The sequence below is a fragment of the Macrobrachium nipponense genome, chromosome 26 (genome assembly GCF_015104395.2).
Source record: "Macrobrachium nipponense isolate FS-2020 chromosome 26, ASM1510439v2, whole genome shotgun sequence".
Taxonomy (NCBI): Eukaryota; Metazoa; Arthropoda; class Malacostraca; order Decapoda; family Palaemonidae; genus Macrobrachium; species Macrobrachium nipponense.
This window is the reverse complement of record NC_087215.1, coordinates 39,181,507-39,199,861: the sequence shown is the minus strand read 5'-3', so window position 1 is coordinate 39,199,861 and position 18,355 is coordinate 39,181,507. Positions and strand designations below refer to the sequence as shown.

The 18,355-nt window shown below is 35.0% G+C and overlaps 1 protein-coding gene across 42 annotated transcripts in view; it reads left to right on the top strand.

Annotated features, from left to right (window-relative positions):
• The window catches only part of LOC135200192 (ankyrin-2-like), a 702,328-nt gene that overhangs the window by 609,306 nt on the left and 74,667 nt on the right, over positions 1 to 18,355 (top strand). For 35 of the 42 annotated variants that reach the window (XM_064228610.1, XM_064228609.1, XM_064228607.1 and 32 more), the window contains one exon: positions 15,639 to 17,210. The exons of the other annotated variants lie outside the window; for them this stretch is intronic. In XM_064228610.1, the coding sequence (XP_064084680.1) occupies positions 15,639 to 17,210 (1,572 nt within the window). The remainder of the gene's footprint in view (positions 1 to 15,638; positions 17,211 to 18,355) is intronic. 42 annotated transcript variants of the gene reach the window in all.

Genomic DNA, 18,355 nt, shown 5'->3' with positions numbered 1-18,355 from the left:
TTTTCTGCTCAACTTTTGCATTTTTGCAAGTGAGTAATTAACCTGGGAAGTGGTCTAACCCTCCTGACGTTAGTTTTGAGTACATAATTAGTAGTCAAAATTAATTACAGATTACTACCGAATAAAGACAGTAACGGTGGGTGTAGTGCAAAAACGGTCTAACCCGCCCTACATTAATTTTGATTAATTTGTGGTCAAAGTTGATTACTGATTACTACCGAATAAAGTGGTGCAATGTATTACTATTTTACATCAAATATTATATGTTTACGCTAGATAGTTCATGCCACTGAGTTTTTAATAAATTCTTATGTATACTAGTGCTCCCCCACTTTTACGCAGCATTAGGTTCCAGAATCTGCCACGAAAATGCAAAAATCCCCTCTAAAAATGCTCATAACCTGGCTTGCTTATAACTGCCAATATACCCAGTACCCCATTAACTAAAATGCTTATAACGTCTATTTTAACATTTCACTGCATAGTTTGATAGCTTAAACAAAATTATACCTTAAATTATGATACTACAACAATTTAATATCACTTCAAACAAAAATATTCCCAAACCATCATCCCAAAACATCCTAAGACTTCTTAGATTAGTACCCTTTTACAACTGTTACTCGAAGTATACACACCCCCTAAAATGTTTATAACAATGATTTATTCATTTTAAAATATTAATATTAATATAAACAGAAAAATATCTATAAAATGATGAATACAAATTAAATAATTTTTACTACAAAATAAATAAGTCTTTACTACAAATTTCATAAATCTGTCATCAGAATGTTTGACAACTAATCAAGTCACCCCTTTACTGTATACAAAAGCCGTTTTCTCTTATATACTAAAGTATTAATCCTTTTAAAATTATCACTTAATTCAGTTTTTTATAACAGCACTGTTTATTCACTAATTACTGTATTTTTTATATTGTGTATGTGACTAAATATTGATTTCTATGATAAAAATGATTTACGCATACATACCTATAATGTAGTTATGTATCTATTAAGCTCACTCCAGGTTGGGCCCCGGAATGAGCATAATGGGTGTACAATATTCTCTCTCTCTCTCTCTCTCTCTCTCTCTCTCTCTCTCTCTCTCTCTCTCTCTCTCTCTCTCTCTCTCTCTCTCTTTGTGTGTGTGTAAGGGTAATGTAAGATGTATTTGAAATTATATTACTGTAAAGTTTTTTATGATAAAGCATGTTGTACAATATTTGAAATATTTGCTGATTATTTTCATTTTATTTTCCAGTCTGCTTTTACTGGAAAATAAAATAAAAATAATTAGTGAATATTTTAAATATTGTAAAATATGCTTTATCACAAAAAAATCTTTACAGTAATATCATTTCAAATATACCTTACATTACCCTTGAAAAGAGAGAGAGAGAGAGAGAGAGAGAGAGAGAGAGAGAGAGAGACCAATTATGCTCAGTATGGGGCTCAACCAGGGGTGAGCTTATACATAACTACATTGTAAGTATGCTGTAAATCATTTTTATCATAAAAATCTGTATTTAACACACAATATTAAAAAAATACTGTAATTAGTGAATAAATAGCATGCTCTACACCCCCCCCCCCTGTGAATAGTTGGAACCCCCTATAAAAACGCTGAAAACGCCCTATTTTGGTTGGTAAAACTCAAGAAAAATCCACTACAAATTTTTATACCTGTTTTTTTTTTAATGGTTTTATCACAAAAAGTGCATTTTATGATGAATTGATTTAAACAAAAATAACCAGAATTTCTGGATATTTCTCATAGAAAAATACCGCGAATAGGCGAATTTCCCGCGAATAATGGGTAGATTTGGTCCAGAGAGAAATACGCGAATAAGGGGCCCCACTGTAATGTGTTCCACAAAAATCACGTTAGAGTGGACTGCGGAAATGTTAAACGTATAAAACCAGGGAGCACTGTAGACTATATTTTATATATATATATATATATATATATATATATATATATATATATATATATATATATATATATATATATATATATATATATATATATATATATATATATATATATATATATATATATATATATATATATATTTGGTCACAGTCATATTTTTATTTACCCCTGTTGCCCCCCTCTCCGCTATACATTTTTCCCAGGAAGTCATGGTTTTAGGTTCATTTTCAAAGACTGTATGGGATATGAGGAGCTCTAAAAAAAGAAAAAAAAAAGTTATGTTGCTGTTCCTAATTCCTTAAAAAATATTGTTTTACATTATTAACATTATCATCATCCACACTCACCTTGGACATCGGCGACACCACCCTGACTCAGATCGGGAGAAAGAGAGAAAAATGCAATACAGAAAGAAAATCAGGGCAAAAGAGAGAAAAGTTGAGAGAAAATTTAGAAAAAGAGAGTGAAAATCAGAGGAAAGATAAAAAAAATATAAGAAAAGCAAAATTAGAGAGGGAAATTGAGGGGAGCAAAACATAAAAATACAGAGAAATTGAGAATATGAGACAAAGAGAGAAAAAGAGAGCTAAAAAGAGAAAGAAAAATGATTGTCTACTAGTTTAAAGTCCATGAGAAAGCAGTCTGAGGCAGCATGGCTGACTACAACACTTGAGGTGAGCTCATTCCCGGGTCTTTGGGGCAGGCGTTATCGTAGTATTTCTGATGGAATTTTCCTTTATATAAGAGCTCTCTATGCTCTTATATAAAGGGGCGAGGTTCTGACAGGTACCATCTGTCGACACTCCTCTTCATAGACTCTTCTGTATCCCTGTTTGGATGCCCATTGTTGACGAGGACCTGGGCTACACGTTCTAGCTCTTCGTGTGTGTCATTCCAGGAGGGACTGCGAGAGGGCCCTCCTGATGTAGGCACTGATGGTGGAATGCTTAGACCTCTTGGGGCACTCTATTCATAGTCATGCCCAGGTTTGTCGGCTTCATGTAGACTTTCGTGGAGAATAAGGCCTCCCTTTGCTCAGCAAGGATGTCAAGGAAGGGGAGGCAGTGGTTTTAACTATATTCAGTGGTAAAACTAAGGCAGCTATGGTTGTCAAAAGCTACCTCAGGTTCTCAATTTCTGCTTGGGAATTGGCACTGACATACAGGAGATTATGACTTTTTGGTACACCTACAGGAACATCAAAACACACAAGCAAGGCAACCCCTGCACCCTGTCATTACGTTAGTGAGATTTCTGCCCCAACATACCAGTTCATCAAGAGGCTCAGTGCCATTCTGACCTCTTACACCCCATACAATCAAAGTCTTCAGCAGAGTTCTTGGAGGGCCCTAAGAGCGACACCCTCTGGAGGGTGCCTCGGCACATACATCGGTATGACTATTTTCTGGCATGCCCAAGAAGGGGCTATTTTTAACCATGCCAAGACTGCCCATAACCAGAGAATTACAAGAGACATAATCCTGAATACAGAAATGATTTACCAAACTACAGACCACCGCTGCCTGTGCCTCCTAGAAGCATTGCACATTGGGAAGGAGAAACCAGCCCTCAACATTATTCAAGAAACCGTTCTCCTCCTCATATCCATCTGGAGGCCTGCACTGAGCAGCCCCCATAACGAGCGAATGAGCAAATCAAAATTCTGCAACTAAGGATCAAAATTCTCCCATTCATCTCCAGTATTAAAATGACACTCACACACAAGATGAACCCCAACCAAGAACATGTAAGTGCAGGCTTGGCCCAAGGCAACCCACTCCAGGCAGTCAATCATAATTCAGCACTGATCAGGACCCCCCTATAGATACTGACCCAAGCACCTTGTTTCTCCAGAACCTTCACACTATGTCCAGATGATGACATTTGAGCTGATCAAAACTTGTTGACGGTACCACTACTACTACTAGAAAAACCAATATCCAGACCATTGAATGAGACCATGAAGGAATCCACAGATTTCTGATTGCATATTTTCAACAAAATTTTTCGTACACTCCATGCTGTCTTTTTCCATATGAATATTGGCCAACTGCTGGCCAACATCACTGAGCCTGAAAAGCAAATTATATAAGGAGATTAGAAAAGATTCTGTATAAGATGAACATGCATAATACATCCATCCTTTTTAACAATATGTAAGAATAATAATAATAATAGCTCTAAAGCTCAATGTTGTGGATAGTTTCAGAGTGCAGGCAGTCAATGGTTATCGGTGGACTCTGTAAATGGCGATCTGGTTTTATGGCGCTTCTCTATCGCCATAAAATAGGCAATTTGTGGCACCATAACATGCCAAGTTTCAGTTATTGGTGCCATAAGGCATTAATAATAGAGTTATGGTTTTACACAGAGTATCCAGCACAACAGAATCAAATTTAGGAGCCAAAAGAAGGCCGTATTATCTGAAACAACTAGAAAAATTAAGGAAAACTTTTTAAAAAGAAAAATGTTAAATGTTTTATAGTATATACTATAGTGTAAGTACTGTATATGGAACACAGTGGTCATAACAGTACTGACCTACAAAATTCTAATACTATACTAAATTATCTATATCTCCTGAATATTTGGATTCAATGATGTGTATTGAGGACAATCTTCCTATTGAATTGGAAACTGACATGGTCACAGTCTAAAATTCTTACTTTCCTTTCATACCATGAGTCACATGAGAGTACTAAGGAATACTAACCTTTCCTCCTCTGATTTGGTCAAATTACATTGATGCATCTTTTCAATCAAGTCCAAGTTTGTTTCATTTTCAGTCATATAAATTCCTAAAGGCCTTAAAGTTCTGCTCTATTTCTAAAATCTAGAACATTATGAAGTTGATTTACCTTTGTCTCTCAAAGACTAAATTATAATTAGAACAAGGGAAAGGAATAGAACAAATTGCCTGGTAAATTAAATGGTGAAACAAAACCAATGCCATTATGTAATTGACTTTTGAAATATCATTCTTCCATTTCATTAATCATTCAGAGGTCATTATGAGTTATCTAAAGGCTGAGGGACTCAAATCTGAATAACTTTCCCTCCTGTGTATTGTTTAAATTATTTCTGCATATTCTATTTGTGCACTGTGCAGCAACTCCATTTGGTAAACAGTACATATTAAATGGTTGCAGATAGGTGAATCATAGTACAATATTTTCAGTTAGTTTATGTATACAAAGAAAGCCTTTTTTTTATAGCGCTATAAAATTTCAGTAAATATTAAATTCTTGAGTAATTTGCCTTATCATGCTGTTACCTGATAAATGAAAGTTTACTTTTGTGGTTTTGCAGATAAATCCAGAATTATTATTTAAAGAAACTTATTTTACCTTAGGATGGTTTTTGGTGTAATTGCACTATTTTAATATGTTTGAGATAAAGCCTTACTTGATAGTATTCTTTTGTATAAAGACATTATTGTGCAGTGACATCTTAATTATTCTCACTTCCCTTACTCATACTACACCCTTCATTGCAGTTTACTTTGTGTGACTGTGTATATGTAGTAAATCACAGTAAATGGCAAAGGTGCAAGTATCAGAGCAAAGACTGATTTATTTTGATGTATTGGAGAAAAAGATCTATATTAATGTTGTACTACAGTACAAATATTTGAATTTTATATTATGTAGTCTTAATACATAATTGTTGCTTTTCAATTATTACTCTAGGGTAAATTGTACGCCTTGCACAGTATAGTACATACAATTGTTAATGATATATCTCTATATCTTCTATACTGTATGATACCTAGAAAATGGGAACCATAGAAAATGTAAATAAAGGGATCTAGTGAATTTGAAGTCATTCACACTCAAGTGTGCACTTCCATTCATGATTACTGGTAATCTGTACTGAAATGATCCACTGGATTCCAATGCTTGGCATTATACCTAAAATCCATAAATTCCATTGTTATGGTAATCTGGTAATGGTGTCTTCATATATAGCATTTATTAAAAAAATGTTTATGCAGTATAATAGTTTGGCTGTCTTTTGTTTGATGTTGGAAGTTACTTGATCATGAATGTGTAGTTTAGATAGGCTTGGCTGCTGTGACGGAGTTCTCGAATGACAATTTGCTTGCTAGAGGTTTTTTTAAGGGGTTTTGTGTTTATACGTGTATAATTTTTGTTTATTTGAATTTATATAATTTTTTAAGTTGATGTATATTATCTTAGGATTGCCAGGATTATGATAGGATTTTCTGAAAGCTTAGAGGCAGCACAAACTAAGCTAGCCTAGTCACTAAACCTTCTCTGCATTTTGGATGCTTAAATAACTTTCACTCTGGAAGAAAACTTAGGTTGCACATGAATGTGTACACAATTATTTTATATGTCATTTTCATTACTGGTAGGTGCTTGTCCATATACTTGTTTTGGAAGCAGACAAACAAAATTACTATACATCACACTGCTCATATGATCAGATATATGCTTGTACATTTGCACTATGTACACCTGAACACAAGTACTATTGGACTTTTCCCCTCTGCACAGTAATGGCATCCAGTCTTTACAACATACTATGCCAGTATGATCAGATACTATATACTACTGGTACATGTTCACACCTATTTTTAGTGTATACTACATGTATCAGACTTTCCCCTCTGGATAGTACAGTAATAACATCCCATCTTTTTAGTTATGTGTTTCAAAGTTTTGAGAATCTTGTACATTACAGCTCAACAAAGTAAGTTGTATTCCCCAAAATTTTGACTATTGGTTAACATAGCCTTTCAACAGGTAAAGTTTTAATAGGCAGTCAGGTTTAGATCTTCATGTGTCCCACTTTTCCATGATTTCCTGGCCTTTGTACAGGCCTTTGTATGGCTACTTTCAAATATAATATTTTTTAGACTTTCTCTCATTCCTTCCTACATGTCCAAACTATTGCAGACTCTAAAATCTCAGTCTATGTTCCAGCCAATGAACACCACATACCTGCTACTTCCTCATGTAATACAATCTTTCTGCATACTTTTCATACCTTTTCAAAATTTCCTGTTTTATTTGTCCATGCCCATGTTTCTACACCATAGGTCATTCAGCCCTTATGTATGCAATGTAAGTCTTTGCTCTCACTACTGATGGGGATATTTTTATTTACCCTTCAACATGGATTCTCTCTTTTCCATTAATAGGTTACTCTAAAAGTCTCTTGGACATTCTGAATTTCTCATTTTATCAAGGAAGTCCACTAGAAATAAGAAATTAGGAAGAAACACATTTTCATATTATCATTATCATTTATTATTATTATTATTATTATTATTATTATTATTATTATTATTATTATTATTATTATTATTATTATTATTATTATAAATAGGTAGTAGGTCGACCCTCTTTGAAACATGTGATGTTGAAGGTGACAGCTGCATCAGAGGCAATCAGTTTATATAGTTTTCTTTATTTTTCTGGGTTATTGAAATATGCCCTTATTCAACATTCTTGAAGAGAAAAGGAGGTAGTAAAATTGGGTATTTTATTTCCAATGAATTCAAAATCAGTCACAGAGTACAGTGGTAACTGACATGGAGTTGTCTTCAGGAGAAAGTCTTCTTCAGTGTTGATAGAGGCCACATTTCGTTAAGGCTCTGCAGAGCATGATCACGCCGAAAGATGGGAGTAGACTATCATTCGTGGTGAGTCTTGCTATTATATACAAGATGGTCCGCAGGGGGTCAAGTGGAGGCTGACCTCTGATTGGTTGAGTAGGAAAATTCATGCTGCTGATTGGCTGGTGAGTTCTTCGCAAGCCAAAAATTTATTGTTGATAGTCTCGCTGCTGAAGCCTTGCTGAGTGGTGGGGCTGGTATGTGACGTCATTCTCTGGTATCCAAGATTCTTTGAGCCACTTGGCCTCCAATCAGAATGTTTGCTGGGTAATACCAGAGAAGGTCACACACCAGCCCCACTGCTCAGCAAGGCTGCAGCAGCAAGAGCATCAGTGATAAATTTTTGGCTTTATAAGGAAATCTCAACAGCCAATCAGCAGTACGAATTTTCCTCCACAATCAATCAGCAGTACGAATTTTCCTCCACAATCAATCAGCAGTTAGACTCGCCATGAATGAATGTCTACTGTTATCTTGTGGATCTTGTGGTATGATCATGCTCAGAAGAGCCTTGGTGAAATGTGGTCGTGATCAACACCGAAGATTTTCTCCCAAAGGACAACTCCATGGAAGATGAATTCCTGATTTCAGTTACCATCATGCTTTGTAACACTAACCAATTTAGCAACTAGTTTTTCTCTCCAAAAATGGCAAACATGAACATGTTACTGTCAAAATCCAGTAACCCAGAAAAATCAGTTATCAGAAAAATAAAGAAAACTTTACAAACTGAATGCACTGCTGCAGCTATCACCTTCAATACCATACTTATATTATTATTATTTTTATTATTATCATCATTATTCAGAAGATAAACCCTGTCCAAATGGAAGAAGCATACAGGGGCCATTAACTTGAAATTCAAAAAATATTGTGCTCATTTGAAAGAATTAAGTAATAGGAATTACAGAAATAAGAGATGTATTATTAAAAAAACATGAATAAAAAAATAATAAACAGGTGAAAATATTAATAAACCAGCAGACCAACCCAGCACTCCCAGGGAAATCTCTGAATGAAAACCGATAAACTCTCTCTCTCCCCTCCCCTCATCTTGTTAAGATAGTTGCTTCAGTTACATTACCCAGCATATTTGACATTTTATATTTCACCACTTCTCACCCCCATTCCTAAGGGCATCAGGAGTGTCTATTCATCCCAGCAACCTCAAAAACTATGGATTAGACTTTAATATCTGTCATTTGTTATGTTTCATTTTTCACCCCTTCTCACCCCCCCCCCCCCCCCCCCCTTTCCTATCGAGGCTGAACTTGGACTTACAGGGCATTGGGAGTTTCACTATTTATCTCAGTGACCTTGAGAACTATGGATTGATACTTAATATCGGTTAGTTTTTGGTTATATTTTTATGTCACCTTCTTCCCACCCACTGTTCATCTCAGTGACCCCTCAAAAATATGGATATATGGATTAGACATTGATATCTGTATTATTTTTGGTTATTTTTACATGTCACCACCTTCCCACCTTCTCAACCCCCTTCCTATCAGGGCTGAACTTGGACTTATATGGCATTGGGAGTGTCACTAGTATTCATCTCAGCAACCTTGAAACTATGGATTAGGCCCTAATATCTGTTGTTTTCTGTCATTTTTACATTTCACCCCCTTCCCATATCCCCCTTATGGTGCCAGTGATGTCTTACCCCTACAATGTTCTTTCCCAGATGATAAGTCATAAACCAAGTTTGGTTGAAATTGCTCAATGCATTTCATAGTGTATATGGAACATACACACACACACATACATGCAGACATACATACATTACATACATTTTTATATATATAATTATTAAAATACAAGGTGAATTTTTTAGGGTAGTAATGTATTGCATATTCACTTGAACTTTTGAGGTTCTAATGGCAAATCCCCAGGGACACTATTCCACAATCCAACATTGTGAGGAATTAAAGACCTATGAAATATAGTATCTTAATCATCCTGTGTGCTTTAAACTCTCTCTCTCTCTCTCTCTCTCTCTCTCTCTCTCTCTCTCTCTCTCTCTCTCTCTCTCTCTCTCTCTCGGGAAGAGACAGAAAGCCCACAGCTTTCATAGCTACAACTATAACAGAAGACAGAGGTTGATACAAAAAAAATTAGGGCATAGATGAAAAACAAAATCCAGAAGCAATGTCTGCTCATGTGAACTGTTAGAAACTCATCAAAAGTGCAATAGGGTCTTCAAAAGACTAAAAGATAGCAATAGTATAGTAATGAATGAATACTTTGCCAGTGTATACAATGAGAAAGACGTATCAGAAATTCCGTGTTCCACTAACATGGTTAGGAAATGACTGTAGTCATTGGGGAAGGTCAAACAGAGTTAAATGAAATAGTAACTATGAAGTGAGAAATTTGAGGCAAAGCAAATCTCCAGATCAAGATGGATCCACACAAGGGTGATCAGCAACGAGGAAGAATTGGTTCCACATTTCTCTGACATTTATAAAGCATCATTGTAGCAAATAAAAGAAGTGAAGGATTGGAAACTGCAAGTATTTCCTGAGTTTGAAAGGGTTTCAGGGATAAACCAAGGAACTGCAGTCCTGTGGACTCTACATAGGACTTTTGGAGGAAATTAGAATTTATCATAGCAGAAGAAATGACAAGGTATTAAGAATCAAATACTAGTCAAATCATGTATAATCAATCTTTAATACTTCCTCCATGACATGCATATATGTATGTATATTAAAAGTTTAACAATAGATAAACTTGGTCTGGATTTCCAGAATGCATTTGACAAGGTGCATAAAGATGATTATAGAAAAGAAAGGAGTGTAGGTATCAAAGATGAACCTGGAGTTTGGATAGGAAGTGTCATTAATTTGACTTACTCCTTGTACCTCAGGGTTAGGTCATTGGTTCTGTGCTCTCCATTACTTAGACTTGTGGCTGACTAGCAAATTAAACAAGTTTGCTGATTGCTCATTAATAGATATCAGTATGGGTAACAGTATTGCAATGAAACAACTACAAGAAGACTGTAAGAAACTAGGTGAATGGTCTGTAAAATGGCAGATACCATTTATCTTAGATAATTGCAAAACTATGTATGTACATAAGTAAAATAAAAATGCCAAGCACTAATGAGCACTATCCGAGAGGAAGGGCATAGAAAGATTAGAATCATTACAGGCAAAAACAGCCAAATTGATACCGCTAGTTAGGCACCTTTAATATCAAAGAATCCTAGAACACCAATTTTAAATCTGTCAAATGGCACTGATTAAGAGGTCAGATGATAGAAAGATTTACAGTACTCAAAGGTATAATGAGAGAGACCCTTACCCAAAATAGTAACCAAACTAGGTCCAATGAATAGAAACGGAATTGAAAAGATTCAACACTAGCCACTTAGGGAAATTTTTTTGTATATATGTATAGGTTTGCTTCATTTTGGAAGCTGAGGTTGTAAATATGACCACTACGCTGTACTGGCCAGAACAGATTAGTTAAGGTGACTGACATTAATGTGATTTACTTAAATCTATTTTAAAAGGTTTTTCTTTTAGGCTCCTCTGCTCAAAACTCTCTCTAAGTTCTTCATCAACAAGTAGGGCATGTAAAGTTAAATCTCTTTTATTTAAATATCAAAAGGGAAAATGTGAAGAGGCAATGCTGTTATTTTAGACCCCATGAATACTGTTTAAAAAGAGTATAGTAACGATGATGAAAAATTACATTGGCAAAGGAGTTTGTAAAACCACAAAAGTAAAACTGAGGTACTGCATATGTTTTAACCTTGAATTTCTTTTTCAGTAGTAAAGGGCATTAGATGAACTCAATGGAAGCAAAGCAATGCAGTAATAAACTGTTATGAAATCTTTTTAGTTTTATCTTTTACTCAAGTATTATATTTTAATTTTCTTAAAAAAACTAGTTGGAACTTCTGTAAAAAAAAAAAAAAAAAAAAAAAATGGCATTTTAGTATCTTTAGATAGCAATTATATAGTGTTAGGTTCCTTATAATACGGATGAATTTTGAATATACTTAGGTATTCTTTAATTTCATGCTATTAGAGGAATTTTAAGAAAATTAAAGGATACCATTCATTGTTGTTAAGTTTTCTGCATATCATACTTAAGAATTATGATTAGAAACTGTGTACATATTAAAAATCTTCCATTCATTTACTCAATGATATCATACACTTTTAGAATTCATACAGTACTAGTCATTCAGAGATAATCAGTTATCACAGATCTTCAAAGCTGAAATACTTAATTTTATCTTTGGGTCCACAGCATATGAATTCAGTGGCTTCTTTGATTAAAAACATACTTAGCCATATTTTCTTTTTGTTTCACATAGTACTGATTTGAATTCATTTTTAACATTAAAAAAGTTTTATATTAACTTTTGGCTTTCTTTAAACAGAATTGTTTAAACTTGACATATCATTGATTCCTGATTTGACATATTTTAGGTTATAGGTTCCTGATTTAGGGATAGCCTTTAGATTTGAAAAAATGTGTACAGTACAATGTAGTAAAGGGTTGTGTATCCTTACTCTCCATTTGTTTACAGGAAATTTTATCCATTCTCAATTATTTGTAGTAGATATTGTTTTTAAAAATTTCACCAGTTTGACCAAAGCAGTTAATTGAAACATATTTTAACCTTTTCCCTCCTTTCTACTCCTTATCTTCAACTTGTAACTTATACCCTGATTGATTTTTTTATTTTCATCCAGTAACTGTTGAATTATAGTGTACTTGACTTCCATTACAGTGAATATTTGTGTTTTTATAAATGCCCATAATGGTAACTGTTTTCATTTACTTAAATGTAAACGCTCTTATTTATAGTTTAGCTATAATTTCTTCACTTATTCAGTTCTATATTTTAATCCTTATGGGATTCGGTTGTGTGTGACCTGACCTGTTGAATGTGTATAATTCTACACATAACTTAGAAACTTGTTAGGTGCAGTGTATCTCTCTTTCCCTATTTTATAGTTTATATTAGACTTAAATTTTGATTACTTTTCATTTCTGCTTTGTATATAAGATTATGATTTATAAATCTCTATGCTTGTATATGTTCTTAGAATCCTGTTTATGTTATAAGATAATTATATTTTTTGGAGTGCAGTACATACCATGTATGCTGTAAATGTGTTATCAATAGTTCACAAGCTTGTATATTTATTTTGTCTACAATGGTTATGAATAATAGCCATTGTCTTGTGCATAGTAATGCCTCTATGTAGTCACAGTTACCCATTCAGGTACATAATTGGTGAGTCTGGAAAGAAGCAACAGTTTCTTTCATATGCCATTATGCAAACTTGTATGAGCAAGGCTACAGTTAGTTTGACCTCTCACATTTTATGCCAAAACCATTAACATTGTTGGTGAATGTATGGTTTAAAGAAATTGTTCTCTTTTCATGACCTCCTGAATGTACATTTTAGTCTATAACAGTATAACTTCTGAAAATTGTTTTAAATTTTTAGCCCCCTTAGCAGTTCACTCTTAATTTTTGAAGTATTTTTCATTAGTACTGATAATCCTAACCAAAGCATGATTACTAACAAAGTCAGTCTCATATTTGCACTGAGGAATAATTTCTTCTTGCCTCTTTTTCTTGATATTTTTCACTTTGTTTACTGATATGAAAATATATTCATTGTTCAGTGATACAGCAGCAATTGAGGTACTATATGTAAATATGTTCAAAGTTCATGAAATGGAAGAGGCAGCCAACCAAATATAATTATCACAGTTCTTACAATTTAACATGACAGTTTATATGATTGACTGTTTAAAAGTTTTCACAGTGAAGTCCTGACAACTGTGTTTTTAACTGTGGTAAACTTACAAAGATTGTTGTTACTTAGTGTAACCACATCACCTTTTCATTATATTTGTTAATTTCTTTTGTATGTACCATAGTGTAATCATATTACATGTTGATAACTGAAAAATTTTGACCAAGTCCTGCTTATATGTCAGTTAAATACTAGTGGATGCAGTGGTTGAACCTAACAGAAAACTACTTTTAAGTGAACTATAAAGCAGTACCATTTGCCATGAATGACTCAAAAAATTGCATAATCATACTCATGAAGAGCATCACTGAAGAAGTCAATGTAGTCTTATAATAAGCTATATGGGAAATAGGTCTCTCTCAGTAAATAATTTCTTCTATTAACCTACTCCCTCTGGGGTACAATAATGATAATTTTAAAACGGCTGCTTTCTTAAATCATGATTTGAATAACAAATATATTCTCACAGATATGAATTGTTCTTATTTAAAGTAAAAGGTTCATCATTTAAAGTAGTAAAAGGTTCATTATTTAAAGTAGTAAAAGGTTCATTATATAAATTATTGCAGTATTACATGCAATAAGTGTTACTGAGATTTTATTCAAATGCCAATCCTGATCAATTTTTTTGCTCATAGGAAATAAGTATACATCAGATGTCTGTGTACCAGACCGTTGCTTAGTAAATCTAATTTACATTTATTGATGATCATTTGTCTTATGAGCGTCATTGTGTGTGATCATAGCTTTATTATGGATAAAATTTATTATGCAAGATGACAATTGTTTCATGTTAAAGTACGTAATGGATATAGTCCTAGTTTATTTTGGTTATCATGTGTAAGAACCACCCCCTCTCCATTCATATATACGTACTGTAATATTACACAGTAAAAAGATCTTTTACTTAGTTATTTTGTGTAACCTTAGATACTGAATGTCATGTTAGCAAAAGTTCGTTACCCTAGTCCATTACCAGAGCAGTAGCATACGTTAGAAGACCCTAAACTTCTTTATAAATTTGTATTTATATATTATAAGATTTACTTAGCTGTGAGACTCATTATGTGACCCCTGTGTTGTTATCAGGTCCTCCGTCTGCTGCCCTTATCTTCCGCCTTTTTTCCCCTTACTACACAAACCAACCTTTTTATCCTTTATCCTTTTTTCATTTCTTTAACCAAGTTTAGCTGTTTAACATTTACCAAAAACCTTGGCATGGATTTGACTTTGCGATGTGTCATTGAAGTGCAATGCAAACTATTATATGCAGTTTTCATTGAAGATTTCAAAAACCTGTTCAAGTTTCATGTTTTGAAATTTTAAATTTCATCTCTTCTTTAACATACACACCTCGCTTTATTCATTATGCTTGCTGCTTGTTCTATTTAGTTTATATACATTATCTCTTTCAATGTAGTTTGCTATTTTTAATTTGAAGCTAAATTGCTTATACTCTATACAGTACTGTAATCAATTGCACTTTTTATCTTAAATTCTAATTAGCATAAGTTTTTGCTTAATTGAATTCATCATAGGAACAGTGCTTGTAAAATTGCATTTTGACAAAGTAGTGGTTAACTGAATGATTGTAAATTTTGCTAGAAATGCTATGAAACTGGCAGTGACAGGCCTTTAGATACAGGTAAGACATGAAAGGTTAAAAGGAGGCATCTTTGATGTAGTATAACCATAACAAAGAAAGTAGGGGAACATGGTGGTAATGATATGAATGTAAATTATAGTTATGCTAGTTAGATGTTTACAGGTTAGTTGAAAATTTCTTTAATTAATGATTTATTGTTAAATCTACTTGTCATTATATTTAAAACTCCATCTTTTAACTTGCACGATTTGGCATGGCAGAAACAAGAAAGTGAATCTGGTTTGGTTTCCTCTATTAGGTTAATACTAGGCAGGTATTTTATTGGCTTGTATTTACAGTATAAACTATCAACCAAATGCCTTTTCTTCATTATTATTATCATCATCTGTTCCACCAAGTCTGTCATTATCCTGCTTAACACAGTTTAGTTGGTGGTGTGCTACTGTGGGTTGAGTTGTAGAATTTGTGCTTGAGTTCCCACTATCACCATCACAACCACACTTGCTCCCCTCTACCTCCATCGCTCCTCAATACCAAACCAGTGTACCAGGCGGCAATGGAGAGGCAGCAGCAAGGAGGGCCGGTAGCTCACAGGCTTAGAGGCATTGCTTATATAAAAGGCATCACTGTCTGACCTCTTCTTCTGTGGCAGTCCTGACCCCCCAGATGTCGCCCCAACCTGTGGACAGAAGGCTAGCCCAGCAGGTTGCATTAAGCCATGCAAAGCAAGATCACCGGCAAGTTTTCTCCAAAGTAACAACAAATGAGGAGGAAAAGTATGGAAGAACTGAAGAGCGTGGTTGTAGTCCCATTACTGTTCTTGAGGGTCGGGCTGCTGAAGGGGATAACATACCGATAAGGCCACTCTCTAGGAGTGGTGCTCATACAATAACTACCACTACTAGCTGGGGTGCACCTGTATCGACTACAACTAGTATTCAAGTAGATGATAGTAAAACAGATAATTGTGTGCAATTGACATTGCATTCAGAAAGTCATGTAACCCTTCATGCCCCTGGAGAGATATGGGGAGAATTTCCAAAGGTCAAGCAGGAGGAACACCTGGAAGATCCTTGTATGATTGTCTCATCAAGGGATCCTGTAGTATTTACCGATGAAGACTCAAACATTATTTATTCAGGAAAGATGCTTGAAGCAGTGGAATATGACAGTGATGAGTCCATAAAAGGAAAAGAATACCAAAAAGAAGTAATGAAGAGTATATCAGGGATTCAAAGTCATCAGAATGAATGTGAAGAAGATATTAGTGGGGGCAGCAGTAATCAGCAGATTCCATCCAATATAGATTATAGAGATCTCGCAGTAAGTGCTTTAAGGAAAGTGGAAACTTCCATGTTGAGTGATAGAACTCTGGTTTCAAGAGGTGAGACAGAGACTTTAAGAGTAGAGGAAACACCACCACTAATTACTACAGTAGACAAATGTATGATTCATGACTCAGCAGATAAATTTTCGACTGTTGCTTCTTTATCACCAGAGTGTGAGGAAATTCACTTAATGCAATCTTCACTTGTGGAAGAGTTACATGCTGTCTGTGATAATTCATTAGTGTTAAGTGAAGATTATGTATATGTTGCTAATGAAAGTTTAGCACCATCAGCACACCGTCCAACGACATTAATGATTACTTCGAATTCTAATGAATCGACTGACGATGCAGAATGCATAACGAACGACCCCACGAAGAATGGTGGGGAAAACGAGAAATCTCAGGATCTTAAACGGGATACATGTACTGAAGGGATGGAAATGACAGTTCATCTACAAGGTGCTGGAACAGGTCATGTTGCTGTAGGAAATGAGCAACTTCTTTCAGAAGGTGGTGCAATTCCTCGGCCTGAACGTCCTTCACGACCAGCACCTCGAACTACTACGTTAGTAAAGGTTAAAGTAGAAAAGAGACCTGTTGGTAGTCATTCACAAGTTCGAGAAAGATCTCATGAATCTCAGCCAGTGCTTCATGTACCATCTGTTGAGGAGGAAGTGCGAGGTTTGATGCAAGAAGTAAAGGAAGCAACTAGTCAGATCAAACAGGAAGTCAAGGAGTTACGCCAGGCTGACACCCCAACTCCTGATACTCCTACTCCACTCAGAGAGTTTAGGGAGTTCCTAAACAGAGAAGAGGAGCAAGAGCAAGAACGACTACCAACGATAAAGGAGATGTGTCGTGAAAGTGAAGAAGATGCCTCTCTCAATGCAGGAGGTGAGATTTCACGGGGAAGTGAGCATTTGCGGTTGGATCTTAGTTTATCTGTGTCAGACCGTACCACTTCAGCTCAGTTCATTCATCAAGGTTTTGATGAGAACATACATCCTGATAGTGGTTATTCAACCTTGGAGGGTTATTATGCTCAAGGTACTGATCCCTCTACCACAAAGTACATCCCTTCATGCAGTGAGCCAGTTCCTGAAGGATCCCCCAGTGAACCTTTTAATAAGTTTGAGCTTGAGGGCCCCTCAAGCTTTGTAGATAGTAGTGATTTATCTCCTGTAGAGTTTGTATGTAGTGCCACATTACCAGGGAATGGAAGTCAGGGTAAATCAAAGTTTAAGTCGTTTATGCAGAGAGTTCATCAGCTGACTGCTAAAAGTCACTGCAAGCTTGAGAATATGGCAGGTGTATGTCAGGGAGTAGAACCACAAGCTAAAGACATATCTAGGAAGGATTTATCTCATAAAAACATTATGGAAGGAACTTGGGACACATGCTCACAGGAAAAATTTACTGTTAACCAACCTCCACAGAGGAGCACTAATATTAGTATTAACTTGGGTGAAACAAGTGATTACAGCAGTGTTGTTGAAATTTCACAAGAAAAGGGGAATGGGAGGTTGGGTACCCTAGGTTTTGGTAAGCATTTGTCTGATGATAAGCATGAGGAAAAATTTATTTCTTCATCTCCTATAGTCTCAGATGATGTTACAGAAGAATTTGGATTTGTCCAAGATCAACATATACACTTTTATTCTCAATCAGATATTCATAGTGAGAAAGATAATGAATCTATTCCTGTTATCAACAAATCAGAAAGTGCCAATGAACGAACATCAGTTCCTATAATAAAGAAAACAGAATTTTATGCTGGAGTAGATTGTACAAGTACTGAGGATTTTAAGCTTGAAAATGAATTTTCAGGAGTAGAATCCCTAGTAGTTGGTTCTTCACTAGTTGACTCACCTCATTCAGAATCTTCACCCACTGGTTCTCAGTACACCGAATCTTTGATTACTGAACCATCTACGAGTGACCATTCTCCTGAAGGGGTAACATTTGAAATGGATAGTGAGCAAAAGAAATCAGAAGTGGAGGAAAAAAAGTCCATTTATGAATTTAGGATTGATGAAAGG